Source organism: Gossypium hirsutum, chromosome A12, assembly GCF_007990345.1.
Source record: "Gossypium hirsutum isolate 1008001.06 chromosome A12, Gossypium_hirsutum_v2.1, whole genome shotgun sequence".
Taxonomy (NCBI): domain Eukaryota; kingdom Viridiplantae; phylum Streptophyta; class Magnoliopsida; order Malvales; family Malvaceae; genus Gossypium; species Gossypium hirsutum.
Window position 1 is genome coordinate 90,627,835 of NC_053435.1, and position 15,656 is coordinate 90,643,490.

Below are 15,656 nucleotides of genomic sequence, written 5' to 3' on the forward strand. Positions count from 1 at the left end.
TGAGGCTTTTGAAGCCTTAAGCTTTACTAGGTAAGTCAATTTGATCCATTTTCTTGTAATTTTGATGTTTATGGAATTCTAGAGAAGAGTACTACATGAATTATATCAAAAGTTAGGAAGTTAATGAATTTTTATGTGTCGATTAAGTTGAACAAAAAGATGAATTAAGGGCTAAATTGATAGAAATTCAAGTTAAAAATGAAATAAGGATTGAATTGTAAAGTGATTCATAAGTTTTATGCTTTAAGGACTAAATTGAAAGAATTTAAAAATTATGGTTTTATGATGAAAAATAGATAATTATGTCTAAGTTTGGTTAAAAATTGAGTAGAAATAAAGTATGAATTAAGATAGAAAAGTAAGTGAATTTAGTTAGGATTAAATTGAAATTAAAGTAGAAAATCAACATTTTGTATTATGACTGTTTGGGACAGCAGCAGTAGTTTAAGTTTGAAAAATCACCAAAAATTGTATAAATTGAATTAGAGGATGAATAAAATATTGAATTAAATAATATTGAGTCTAATTTCTTATAGAAGAAATGGTGTAAGCAATTGAATTGTAAATTATGAGATATAGTGAGTTTTGTTAGACAAGGTCAGAATGAATTCGAGTTCCCCTGTTCTGACTTTGAAAAATCACCAAAAATTGAAGAAAAATAATTAGAGACTTAAATTTATATTTTTAGAATCCGTAACGAGTCTATTTTCAGGAGAAATCAACAAGAATATTATCCGAGTTCTGTACTATGAGATAATTAATTTTTAGTGAAGAATGGTCGAAACTGTCAGACAGCAGAATAGGGGTGAATTTAAAGAATAAACTGTATTTAATTGCTAAACGAAAAATTCTGAAAATTTTATGGTAAGAAGATTTGTGAGTCTAGTTTTAGGATAAATTAGCAGATCTTAATTTAGAATTCTGTAACTGAAGATATAAATTAGTAATGTATTAATGATTATGAATTGTATTAATTTCGTAGTTAATGTGGTACCGGAAATCTCAGCTAAGAAAGGACAAAACAAAGTCAACGGGAGTTAGCTTAAAAATTACGGTTTGTATTTTTATAATCTGAACTTAATACTTAAATTGTTGGATTTATTATTTAATGTATATATATATGTAGTAGGTGTTTTGAGATGATTATATGAATTGGATTGGATATTGATTATATTGAATTGATTTATGAATATATGTGAATTGTTATTGAATTGAAATTGAAATTGAAATTGAAATTAAAATGTAAATTGATTGGAAAAGTGAAACAAATAAAATACATGAGAAGTTAATATTGGAATGGCTTTGATTGGATGATATGGAATTGAACCAAATTGAATTGAATGTGATTATTTGAAATGTATATTGATTGAAAAGAAATTAGTGATTTTAAATTTGATTGGACAATAAATAAATATGAATTGAATAAAAATAAAATAAATTATGAATATGTGTAAATATGTGAATTGTGTATTGATTGAAAAGTGGTTGGAATTGAACCGAAATATGATTATATGTGAATATCTGAAATATATATTGGTATTGAATTGTATACTGATTAGAAAGTGGAAAAGTAAATTTGAATTGAATTGAATGGAATGGAATTATGATTAATTGAAATGTATATTGGTTGGATATTGAAATATGGGAAATTGTGATTGAATTGAAAGCGAATTTGAAATAGAAAAATGATTTGAATACCCTATTAACTAGTCGGACTGAGTCGGATATAGTTGGCATGCCATAGGATTTGGAAGTGTTCAGGCACTGAGTGCCATACTGGTGTGTTTGGTTGGAATCCATATATCCGCCAAAGTCTGAGTCTTGTTAATAGGGGTAAATATGAATATTAAGTAAAATTGGAATAAGAATTAAATTTCCTATTAACTTGTCAAGCTAGTCGGATATAATTGGCATGCCATAGGATTGGAAGAATATGGGATTTATCGACTTTACCGATCGGGCACTTTATGTGCCGTATTTTAGGCACTTATGTGCTAGTTACTGTTACCGCTACTGCTACTATTACCGATTCGGCACTTTGTGTGTCGAATATTGTTACTGCTACTGTTACCGATTCGGCACATTCGGCACTTTGTGTGTCGAATATTGTTACTGCTACTGTTACCGATTCGGCACTGTGTGTGTCGAATATTGTTACTGTTACCGTTACCGATTCGGCACTTTGTGTGTCAAATATTGTTACTGTTACTGTTACTGATTCAGCACTTTGTGTGTTGAATAATGTTACTATTACTGTTATTGTTCCAGATTTGTTCCGATGAGGTACTCTGTGTACCGTACTGCTACTGTTACTGTTACTGTTCCGGCTTCGGCCGATGAGGCACTATGTGCCGTACTGGTGTGTTGGTTGGATCCGTGTATCCGTCTGAGTCCGAGTCATGTTAATAGGGGTAAATAAAGGTATAAAATAACTGATTATTACTGAATAATTGACTGTTACCGGATAATTGACTGTTACTGGATATTAGACTGTTACTGAATAACTGAATATTACTGAATAATTGATCATTACTGAATAACTGATTGTCACTGAATGAATGACTGCTACTGAATAACTTAATAGTTACTGAATATATGATTTTATTGAATAATTGACTGTTACTGGATAACCGATCAATTGATCGATACTGAATAACTGTTTATTATTGAATAATTGATTGTTACCGAACAACTGACTGTTACTGAATAAATAATTATTCTGAGTGTTAATGAACATTACTGATTGATTAATTGCTATTGAAAAATAATAAATGATTTGAAATTTAAAGTAGACCAAAACATTGGTTGGAAAGTGAATGTTTGAATTCTCATTGAGTTTGAATAGTTCAATATATATAAATTAATATGTTTTATAATTGTTTAAGTGTTCAGATTATAGAAATACCACTGAGTGTATACTCAGCGTACGGTTTGTTTTCGTGCGCAGGTTAAGTTAAGGCTAGACCGTTGAATCAGCATCCCAGGCCGATCCCGAATTCAATGAGTTAAAGTATGTTGAGTATTGGTAATGGCATGTACCTAGGATGTTTTATGAGAGTCATTTAGGTTGTAGAAGTATTGATGAAATGAGTAAATTATGGTTGGCAACGGTATATAATATGAATTTTGAAATTTACTAAAAATTCGTAGTGATTCTAAATTAGTCCCGAATTGAATTTACTGTTCTTATTGGACCGCGAGGGCCCATTAAAGGGACAACATCTTAAACTAGGATGAGTATGAATATTTATTTTAATTAATGACCAGAATTGGACTGTACTGACTGGTAATGTCTCGTAACCCTATTCCGGCGACGGTATAGGGTTAGGAGATGTTACAACAACTTTGAAAATTATTTAAGGTTTGAAAAATTTTGTATGAGTTCGGTTAGGCTCGACCCATTTCTAATGCATGTTTAATGTCTCGATGACCTATACAATGGACTCTTTTGTAATGTATGATTACAATTTTGGATGAAGTTTATGAATTGTTCGTAAAATATTCTGATTTGTCCAGTAACGCCTTTAACCTTAATCTGGCAACGGATACGGGTTAGTGGTGTTACAACTAGGTAAAAAAAGGCCTATGAAGTACTCGTAATTGGACCCGATGTGAGAGAGGCCCAAAAATCCCTCATGGACATGAAGGAGGCAGCAACCCTAGTAGGAATACTAGGGTTTTTTTTTCCATCCTAGTCCTATTCTAAGTAGGATGTCGTTTTTCTATTTGAAATAAACCACTACAACTCAACAAGGGTTCTACCTTTTCTTCCTATAAATAGATGGCACCGATAGAACTATTAACACAACTTTGAGAGATTGTTATTCTACCGAAAAATGAAGAAAATTTATTCTCAACTATTACATATATTTTCCGGAATAACAATTCCCGTACCACAAACCTTAACTGAATTTTCGTTTTCACCTCAAAATGAGAGAAAACTTTTTCCAGTTTTGTGTTTCGATTCAATTGGTTCGAGCCCACACTCGAAGCAGTTTGTGGTACGAAAATAGTGAAAAAGGTCGTTTGGTTGAAAGCATGGAACAAAGAATGTTTGCTAAGCCGAAAACACAAGTACAAATTCAGTTAAGGTTTATGGCTATAAATATTACAAATCGAGTCAGTTTTCAAATTTGTAATTTTTCAATGTACAAGAAAACCATTTTCAAACTGGATGTTTTCCAACATTTACTTGCAAAGATTCTTTTATGGGAAAAACTGACAGCTTTCGTTTCTCTATTATGTAACTCACAAGCCGTAATTCACATTGCTAAGAGCTAAGCTTACAATGGTAAGAAGAGACATATTCGAATAAGACATAAATCTATAAAAACATCTAATAAAGAATAAAGTATTTACTTTGGAGTACGTGAGGTCTGAAAGGAACCTAGCTGATAAGCTAACCAAAAGGTTAAGTAGGAAAATGGTTTTTGATTTGTCGAGAGGGATGGGTCTTATGCCTAGTGATTGAGGAATTCATGGTGGATACCCAACTCAATTTTTAAGTTCAATTTGGTAAAATAAAACCATGAAAAGACTCATATTGTACATTTCATTTATCTCTATGGCGAACTATGTACATGCATAAGGTTGAGTTCTTACTTTTAATGAATTTATATCTCAAAGGTTGAGCGGTCTTCTTGAGACGGGCTTGATGAATCCATCAAACTTAAATTTGAGAGGATGAGTTTAATAAATGTTCTTAATGATTTCATAGTTTTAATTTAGATAGTCTATATTGAGATAGACTTGATGAAATCACCTATGTAAGTGTGAAGAACTAGCCACCTTCTATGAAAAACATTGGGTAGACTTTCTAGAGCATTTACCAGCAACCTAAGATATATTGGCTAAAACTTGTTGATCTATTGTGGAACATCAATTGGATCTGAGATTAGTTGTTTCGTAAGTTAATCCCTATTTTAACAAGTTCAAGATTTGTTCACTTATTAAAGAGAATAACCACTTATTTCACTACGTGCTAGTTCAAATCTACAAGATACTAGTGCTTAAGCGACTAATTTCGTTTTTGCTCTTCTCATGTTTTACCTTTCCCATGTTTACAAAATTTTCCAATTCATTTGCATTAGTGGGGGAATGTTGGTAATACAAAGTGGGTAATCTCACATTGGTTGAGGAAATGCTTCTAAGAAGGTTTAAATACAACCTTAACTCTTACCTTCAATGAGTAACAGGGGCTAAAGGCCCAACATACGTGCGCCGCCGTCGCCAGCCGCCCGGCTTGTGTCTACGACACATATCGCGTGTGTTTCTTTTTGGATAAAATTTATGTTCCTTTTATCATGAATATTTTTTTTTTTGAAAATCTTCTAACTGTTGCAAAATATTTTTGATTGAGGAAAATCCTTTTCTATTTTTGAAAACTGACAATGCTATTTTACCAATTTGCCCCTTCAGAAAATAGTATAAATAGCTGATCATTCTCCTCAATTTTTACAACAACAAGCAAACAACAATCTTTTCTCTGTCTTTCATAGCTCGTCTATTTTCTGTTCACAAAACTTTTTCGATTGAATTTTTGACCAAGCTTTCAGCTTTAGTTTGCCGTCTATTTTTTCGAATACTTTTGAGAAGAGCAATACCAATTGCGTTTCACCTTCTTTATTCGGGTGTACGGATATTAAAATATTGTGTTAACCTTGGGGGGCGACATTCACTACACGATTACACATATCAGGATGGATTTGCTTCTAAGGTAGTAATTTTTCTACGACAAAGTGATTATTTTATTAATTTACACTCAATTTATTTATTATGCCAGTACTAACTATTTTATTTTGCAATAGTATATTTCCAATAACATCTACGAATAACTCTTTATATTTTCATTTCGGAGAAGGGTTGACGTAAATATGGAGCACTATGTACATGCATAAGGTTGGTAAAATAAAACCATGAAAACACTCATATTGTACATTTCATTTATCTCTATGGCGAACTATGTACATGCATAAGGTTGAGTTCTTACTCTTAATGAATTTATATCTCAAAGGTTGAGCGGTCTTCTTGAGACGAGCTTGATGAATCCATCAAACTTAAATTTGAGAGGATGAGTTTAATAAATGTTCTTAATGATTTCATAGTTCTAATTTAGATAGTCTATATTGAGATAGACTTGATGAAATCACCTATGTAAGTGTGAAGAACTAGCCACCTTCTATGAAAAACATTGGGTAGACTTTCTAGAGCATTTACCAGCAACCTAAGATATATTGGCTAAAACTTGTTGATCTATTGTGGAACATCAATTGGATTTGAGATTAGTTGTTTCGTCAGTTAACCCCTATTTTAACAAGTTCAAGATTTGTTCACTTATTAAAGAGAATAACCACTTATTTCACTACGTGCTAGTTCAAATCTACAAGATACTAGTGCTTAAGCGACTAATTTCGTTTTTTCTCTTCTCATGTTTTACCTTTCCCATGTTTACAAAATTTTCCAATTCCTTTGCATTAGTGGGGGAATGTTGGTAATACAAAGTGGGTAATCTCACATTGGTTGAGGAAATGCTTCTAAGAAGGTTTAAATACAACCTTACCTCTTACCTTCAATGAGTAACAGGGGCTAAAGGCCCAACATATGTGCGCCGCCGTTGCCAGCCGCCCGGCTTGTGTCTACGACACATATCGCGTGTGTTTCTTTTTGGATAAAATTTATGTTCCTTTTATCATGAATATTTTTTTTTGAAAATCTTCTAGCTGTTGCAGAATATTTTTGATTGAGGAAAATCCTTTGCTATTTTTGAAAACTGACAATGCTATTTTACCAATTTGCCCCTTCAAAAAATAGTATAAATAGCTGATCATTCTCCTCAATTTTTACAACAACAAGCAAACAACAATCTTTTCTCTGTCTTTCATAGCTCGTCTATTTTCTGTTCACAAAACTTTTTCGATTGAATTTTTGACCAAGCTTTCAGCTTTAGTTTGCCGTCTATTTTTTCGAATACTTTTGAGAAGAGCAATACCAATTGCGTTTCACCTTCTTTATTCGGGTGTACGGATATTAAAATATTGTGTTAACCTTGGGGGACGACATTCACTACACGATTACACATATCAGGATGGATTTGCTTCTAAGGCAGTAATTTTTCTACGACAAAGTGATTATTTTATTAATTTACACTCAATTTATTTATTATGCCAGTACTAATTATTTTATTTTGCAATAGTATATTTCCAATAACATCTACGAATAACTCTTTATATTTTCATTTCGGAGAAGGGTTGACGTAAATATGGAGCACTATCCTCACCAAACCGCTTGAAATCACATGAGATATCAATTAGTTTCAACGCCACTTCGTCGTTGTAAATGGCAGCAAAAAGAGACTATGCTAAGGTTTTAATACTTGTAGGATCTTCACCCCAATTGTAGTTGGAGAATGGCATTTCTTCTCCTCCTATCTGAAGCAATTATATGATTTTTGTTTTTTTGTCCTTATCCCTAGCCTGAAGCCAAATTTCATATCCATATGAAAGCATGTGGGAAATGATTGCATGAGGATAATGAAACGTGCACCTCACAAAACTAAAGTAATTTCATGACATGTGATGGAATTAAATAAAAAAAAATTAATTCTTACACGTGAATTTTTAAAGAAAACATTGATATTTTAAAATTAACATAATCTAATGGATTTACTTCAAAAAAGAAAATGCGATCGTAATATTGGAATGCATTATCTTAATGACACTGTTTAATTAATTACATTTGAAGGGATACTTCCATTGAAGATTATGCTCTTCTTATATAACTAAAATTTTTGTCTCACTAGATACAAGGTATATTCATAATTAACAGTCATCCAAAGAAAAAGATTTGTAATACATGCACTTTTGCATGTTGTCGATGGCTGGATGTATAAATGACTTAATATGCTTTATCGATTCACATATCATATGATACATGATATCATGAAATGTATCATCTCTCTATTTATTTATGCATATATTATGGTATTGATACATTAAGATGCTCTATAATATTGATAAATATTTATGCATAAACAGATTCGAGAATAGTAAAAGCCTACCACATGAAACATTCAACTCTAAATCAATTCTTATTAAGCCGAAAACTCAACTTAAATATAGAAGTACAAACGATAGAAAATCTAATCCATACGTTTTTAACAGATCCCAGTCTCAAGTTATTTGCAGAAGCAATGCCTTGAATTCAAGCATGTAAAAAACTATGATAATTAACTTCAATGAATCAAGTGCTAAAATATATGAACATAGATAAAAAGACTTTGGAGCATTCAATTCAAGCTCTCTTCTCCCACCCACTTCTCTTTCTTACATGGAACAAAAGCGTATTTTATTAATCAATCAATAATTTCCATTCATTGAAACCTTAATCAACAACAATCATATATTTCGTTTTTAAGAAGCACAACCACCACACCATTAGATAATATGGCGGTACATCTCTTGCCCTCTTTGTTCTATTTTCTATTTACGTAAGGCTCAATTGTGTCACTAATTGCATAGAAATACATTCAAATTTGCTCTCCCTCTGTATTATCTATGTCCTGCAATACAACCTTAAAAATAGCCACCTGTGTCACACGTACTTCTCAACCAGTCATCAAACTCTTCAAAAAGAAAGACCAAAGTAGATTCAAGAAGGCTTTGGCTAAGAAATTAGTCCATTTCATGTCCTATTAGTTTCAACAAGAAGGAATAGCAGACTTGAGGTTTCAGAAATTACAACTTCCATTAATAATTGGGGATTTCTTACACTGATGTTCATTAATATCTGAAAAGCATAAAAATGGGACTGAGTCTTTCTAGTAAGAAGCGGAGAGAATTTCCTTACCAGACTCTATTTACATTTGATGGTCCGTGTTTTTCTATCTGTACACCATATTTCTCAATGACTTCAAATCAAATTAAGTACTCGTAGTATACCAAGAAAAGTGCATCTGGGAAATCTTTTGGAAGGCTGTTGATGTAGAGGTAAAAACGCAACAAGTCCTCCTGTGAGACAGTTTTATTGTCAACCACATCATCGTTGCAAGTAAGCACCCATAAATCTTCAGAGTTGACCCTTTTCAAACTACCTCGACAGAACGGACAGGACTCAGATTTTGTGTTCCTGTAATTTGTAAAGGAAAATGTTAAGAGTGAAGCTGCAAAGCACTGAAACTGGAGAGGAATAACAAGAGATTTCAAGTTACCAATTGCGATAGCATTTGATGCACATTGCATGACAACAATTAGGCAAGACCATTTTCGTGCAAGGCTCCAAGCAAATCCCACATTCATCTTCCCTCTCAAAATCAATATTCCCAAGTCTATTGTCTAAGTCGACTCTTTTCTTGGCAGAACTCCCACCGGCCTCCTTATCATCATCCAACTCCCCCAAGTTACTATGGAGCCTTTGAAGAGATGGTAATATAACACCTAAAATTAGTTAATTAGCAAAGAGAGACAATGACAAGGTGAATGAATCATTATAGGAAAAAAAAAAAACACACTCAAACTAAGATTATATGCATACCGTAAAACTCTCTAATTGTTGCCTTCCTTCCACGTCTAGATATATTTGATCTCCCATCTGTATAGACCTTTAGCAAACAATGTGGAAATGAACAAATGGCGCATATGAATATGTATGAAAATAAATGTAAAAGAGGGGAACAAAATAAGCCGTTATAATGAACCTTGTATACAAGAATGTGAAAGAGGTTTAGAAATCTAGGGAGTAGACACATGCAGGAACTATCCATCCACTGTAACAAAAATAGAAAGAGGGGAGCCAAATGATTATACACCAATTTCATTTGAAGGTGAGCACCACTCTTGGCCCTTGGAATTGCAGCAGCCCTAAAACCCCCAAGAACACATTCTTAGAAGAACTAAAATGGAGACACAATATATTCTAAGCCAATCATTAAGCATCACAATGACCAAAATCCTTTAATAAATATGCAAATATTAGCATACTACCATTAAATGAATGAAACTTCTTAAGTTGCTATCTGCTAAAGAAACATCAAACTATCATCAAGTTCAGACAAACACTCTCAGAAGAAGAATGACGATAAGGAAGTAAAACCCTATCATAAACATACAAATATTAATATGCTACCACAAACAAATGAAATCTTTTTGAGCTGTTCTCAGCTAGAGAAACATCAAACGACCAACAGCTCAGCAAATAGGCAGAGAGATTTTAGCTGGTATAAGAATTGTTAGGCTGAAAATTTACAATACTAAACCATATACAAAAAATCTGCAATTGGTTATTCAATAATATCATAAAGCTAACGAAAGATTATCATAAAAGAGAAAAGAATCAGATAAACTTCCAAACCGAATGTTTTTCGGTTTTTTTTAATAATTTCTTTTAACAACTAGCAGAGCAGCTAAAAAACTAAGCTTTTTAATCATTATCATCAAAAGCAACCCAATCAAGCAACTAATAAACAGAAACAACAAGAACAAGTCAGCAATCAACTTCAAAAGGATGGTGAGGTAAAAGAAAATACTAATTTTTTAAGAAAATTAAACACCCAAGAAAAGAAAACTTACAAAGCATTTGCATGTTGTATGTCAGCCTTTAGTATTTTCAGAAAATCCTGATAAGAAGACTTTGACAACTGATAATACATCATCCCCATCTCTTTAAAAAACAGAGAAAACAAAGAAACCTAGACAAGATACAAGAATCTACAAAGATGAACAACAGAAAGTGTAAGAGAACTGGGTTTTCCCTTTCTAAGAACCCAATCCCCCAGAAGACAACAGAAAGTATAAGAAAACTGAACAAGAAAAGAGACTTTTCTTCTCTCTTGCCTTAACATACTCTTTTTTATCCTTTTCTCATTATAAAGAAAACCATGCCGCTAATAATCATACAACAAGAAAATAAAAATAAAAATAATAATTGGGTTTGGGTTTGGGTTTGGGTTTGGGTTTGGGTTTGGGTTTGAGTTTGGGTTTGGGTTTGGATTTGGGTTTGGGTTTTATTTGGTATTTGAACTTGTTGATTAAATTTGTATGATTAGACAAAGAATATTACATTTATACGTCTAAGAAATTGTGTTATTATTTTATGATGATTTCACATTTATTTCTTTTGTTCTTATCTTAAAAGTTGCTTTTCTTGCCATCTTTCTTTATCTTTCTTTAAAAAAAAAATCCGTCATGACTTTATTTATTTGTTAATAATGTTAATCAGATTATTTCATAAAAAAGTATATATAATCAGACTAGAATTATTATCATAATCAGTACAACTGTTTTCTTTATTATTTATATCATCATATTATAATCTTTGTGGCCTTCTTTTTTTTTTTTAATTATTTGGTTAATTAATTATTTCAAACAATTAAAGATTCGATGTCTAATCATTATCTTCACCTATTTAAATACTTAATCAATCAAGATTTTGAGACAATTTAGTTAATTTTATTTGTTAGGTTTTTTTAATTTGAGACTTCATAAGTGCTTTTTCTATAAATAAATAAGTCTCAAAACGTATTAAATTTCGTATCAAACAGTTGTGGTCGAATTTGGATGAATGAAGGACCTATGAGATTGATATGCCTTGTTCTATAAGGTTTATTCTTATCTGTTAAACTATTTATTTGGTGATTTATCTAATGATTTTACTTGGTTTAAAAAGTTTTATTTTAAAATAATTACTGGAGAAATTTCAATAAGATATATTCAAATTATAATTGAAATTTTATCCTATAAAGACTACTTGGAGAAGATATAGAATTTAACCTACAAATAGGCTGTTGTGCTATATATGGGTGTGCTTTTAGAGTGCTTTTTGTATGGTTATTTGTGTTTCTTTTACTTGGTATTTTTGCATTTTTGCCTCAGACTTTTATCAAAGAGTTTATACTTGATATAAGTGAGGATTTTGGGTGGGTGGTTTGTAACAATTGGAGTTGGTGTTGTAGCTGCAATTACTTATTTGTCTAAAGGTAGGTTGGGTTTAAATTAATGGATGATCTGGAAATTTGTTGAGTAAGAATCATTCTCTGAGTAATGCTCCATAGTATAAGATTGGTGAATCAAAACTCCATTAACAAATCTTGTGTTTGTTTCTCTCATTCCTTATTTTGCTTATCACTTGTGTTCTATTTAAACTCGTGCTCAAACAACAATTACGGTCTAAACATTAGACTGAACATCAAACTAAATAGGGAGCAAATCGTAAGTTCTTACACTTTTAATATAAAAGAACCATTCATAATGAGGTATAATGAATGATTTGTTAGAGTTAAAGGTTTCTTTTAATGATGAAGTTGAGGTATTTAAGATTTTAAGATTTTAATGTAGAATGATGAAACTATGTAAAAAAATTAAAGTATATAAATTAAATTTCAAGTTTCAGCATGCTAATGAGTCAAAATTGAAATTTGGTCATTATATTATAATATATATAAAAAAAAATAAGGTAAACCTAAAAGAAATGAGATTGTCAGTCTCTAATATACTTTGTAATACCCCTTACCCGACTCAATTGTTAAGTTTGAATTATAGAATGACACATTGATTACCGAAATAACTACAGTCAAATTATGATAAAACAATTATCTATATATTAGGCAATTGCCTTTAAATTATAAAAAAAAATAATGGACTCCAAATCTGAATCGAGCTTCAGGTTTATGATATATTTTATTTAGAAATGATGGATTTAAAAAATTGAAGAAAACAGAGCATTTGCTTAACACTAATCATCTCTTATCTGTTACATTCAAAAAAAATCATGCTTTTATCTTCCGCAAACAATTTACGTTGTAAATGAGTGGTTTAGCTGTAATTGGTGTTTAATTATTATTAATATTATCGGTTTTGTCGAGTATTTTTGCTTCAACTATGGTTAGTAAAGACACCTAAAAGATTTCACTTCAAAAAATTTAATATTTAATAATATTAATAATAATTAGAAATTATATTTAATGTACGGTAAATATATGAGTCTCATGCATTATTGATGGTTAATAAATAAATTAAAAAAGGTACAAATAAGTAAATGTATTTAAAAGTAAATTACAATTTTCTCCTTGTCCTTTTACGGTACTGACATAGGAACATCTTAGTTTATGGTTTTTTAAATCTTTAATAAAAATTATAGTGAATAAAGAAAAATCTTGTTCTTGTTCTTTTTTAATAAATGGTTGCATTCAATTATGTTGGAAGATTCTTATGAGTATGCTACTCAATTTATATAGTTATAAGTTACGGAAAATTTGTGGGTTATAGGCATATGGAATTATTGAAAGTGATTGTAGTACGATTCCCTAATAAGGATGTGAATATATGCTCGCTAGCCTGCTTCAACGACAACGGTTTATTCAACTTAGTTACGCACCAAGAGATTGTAATAAAGTAGCAGGCAAAGACTTCCAAGGGAGAAAAGTGTTGTTGTGCAAAGATATTTAAATCCAGTGCATGCGGTGTGGTCGTTGCTGGCAAATGACACAATGAGGCTGCAATGTAGTTCTATCTTTTGTAATCCTCAAGGGCACTTTGCTTTGAACCTTTGGTCATATTATATCTTTAACTAATTTAATGTCTATTGTCAAAATCATTTTTGAAATCGACTTTTTATTTAAAAAAATAAAAATAAATATAAAAATAAGAGTCGCCACCAATCATTTTTATAAGGTGTGATTGGGTCACCTCGTAATTTGATCGCTTTAATAAATGTTTTCGATTTACTAAAACAACAATTTTGGTCTACAAAATTTAAGAAAACGAGTTCGAGAGTCGGTTACATACGAGGAAGGACTAGCACACTCGTAACGCCCAAAATTGATACTTAATTGATTAATTAATGTCTCAGTGTCGAAAGTTGAAAACTTGGGAAGAGTTTAAAATACGATCCCTTTTTGCATTAATGTTAATTTTACTTAAAAATTCTTGAATAAATCAAAGTGAATATTAAAGACCCTCTCATCTTAAGATAACAAAATGTCACATCCCATAAGTTAGGACACGACACCTTGAATCTTTAAGAATAAGGTTGTCTTTTGTTTTTTTATTTAAATCTCATGTATTTTAATTTTAAAAGGATATTTGGTCACTTAGGTTCAACTAGAAAAATTGAAACCCTGTAAGTTAGGATACGACTTCTCAAATCTCCAAATATGGAATATTGCCTTATTTTGAAATTTTTTTGAATAATAACAAGTGTAATATTTAAACGAGGTGTATTTCTCTTATTCGGGGTATAATATAAAATGGCTTATTATGAATAAATATATTTAAACACGATTTTTGACGTGATTTTAACGAAATGAGATAAAATGGTGATGTAAAAAATGGAACGATGATATACGAATGAAATGTCGCGTCAATAATATAAATTACTAATAAAACATTTCATAATGCACATAATGTCGATAATCATATAATAGATACTATTTTAACACTAATATAAACAATCAAAGAAAAATAAAATAAATAATAATAATGATAATAATAATAATGATAATAATAATAATGACAAAATGTGCTCATGAAATGACAATACCAATTTTTAAATATAATAAAGACAAATAAATACATAAATGAATATTGAGGAAAATAGTTTATAAAATATTGAAAATAAAGGACCAAATTAAAATGTAAATGAAGTTTGGAGTGCAATTTGTAATAAAGTACATGAATATATAATAATGGATGACAAAATAAAATAAACAAATAGATACCCAATAAAAAGAAAATAAGAGAACAGTTTTAAATAATAATAATAAATAAATAAATAAGTAATAGGCTAACAAGTAAATACATAAGGAATTAAAATGAATAAAGGACTCAATTGTCACTCAAATCAAATTAACAGGATAAAATAAAATAAAATAAATAAATATCGGACTAAAATGAAAAGCGCGAAAACCAGCAAGGACCAAACAGGCAAATAACACGATCCTTCAGACACACATCCCTTCTCCTGGAGACCAGCTAACCAATGACCAAATTGAAATGCATAGAAAACATGCGGTAAAATTTCTAAAAATTAAAAGAAAAGGATCTGGACCCAATTGTAAACTATTCGAAAGGCGAAAGGACTAGGGTTGAAATTATACCCTAGTCCAAAAACATGCGGACCTTGAGGCTTTGGGTCAGGTCAGATGTGGGTTGGCCAAAACGACGTCGTTTTGGGGCTATTGGAATCAGCCCCTAATCGACATCGTTTCACAAGGCCTATAAAAGCTAATTTTTTTAAAAAAAATCATTCTGCACCATTTCTAAAAAAAAAAAAAAATTTGAGAGCTCTCTCCTTACTCTTTCACCCTCTAGGTCTGGTTGTCAGGCCATTGTGGTGGCCACTGGTCGCCGATGACAGCGCCACCGTCCACGGTGGTCGGAGAGCCCAAAAGCTCTGATTTTGACCCTCTTTCGAAGGAAAGGCCTTCTCCTCTCAAAAAAGTCTAAAAAACAACAACAAAAAAACCTTTGATTCTTTTAACCGTCGCGTCGTACGTTCCAACGAACCCTAAATTGAACCCTAATCGATTCTAGGTTTTTGGCGCCGGGGAGAACCTCCGATGACGGAGAGAGACAAAGCCTCCCAGGTAAGTTCTTTTTTTATTATATATATAATAACGGATTTAAAATATTAAAACCATAAAAGAATCACCCTTTTTTTTTGAATCT

At 31.3% G+C, this 15,656-nt stretch overlaps 1 protein-coding gene across 2 annotated transcripts; it reads right to left on the reverse strand.

Annotated features, from left to right (window-relative positions):
* Positions 1-8,723: 8,723 nt before the first annotated feature.
* LOC107928656 (E3 ubiquitin-protein ligase AIRP2) lies at positions 8,724-10,870 on the reverse strand. Of its 2 annotated transcripts, none has more exons than XM_016859913.2 (5): positions 10,563-10,870; positions 9,692-9,854; positions 9,529-9,595; positions 9,206-9,431; positions 8,724-9,123 (listed from the first exon to the last, which is right to left on the reverse strand). In XM_016859913.2, the coding sequence occupies exons 1-5, from the start codon at positions 10,649-10,651 to the stop codon at positions 8,913-8,915; spliced, it is 756 nt and encodes a 251-aa protein (XP_016715402.1). In that variant the 5' UTR covers positions 10,652-10,870; the 3' UTR covers positions 8,724-8,912. The 2 variants fall into 2 exon arrangements, with proteins under 2 accessions (XP_016715402.1, XP_040938989.1); XM_041083055.1 differs by having other exon boundaries at positions 9,803-9,854; positions 10,563-10,851.
* Between the last annotated feature and the right edge of the window lie 4,786 nt (positions 10,871-15,656).

Bases quoted from the DNA above. Each gene is read 5' to 3' on its own strand.
- LOC107928656 (XM_016859913.2), bottom strand. From the start codon at position 10,651: ATGGGGATGATGTATTATCAGTTGTCAAAGTCTTCTTATCAGGATTTT. The intron at 9,596-9,691 runs GTTCATTATAAC...TGTTTGCTAAAG, and splicing joins TTCACATTCTTGTATACAAG to GTCTATACAGATGGGAGATC. The intron at 9,432-9,528 runs GTATGCATATAA...AACTAATTTTAG, and splicing joins AACAATTAGAGAGTTTTACG to GTGTTATATTACCATCTCTT.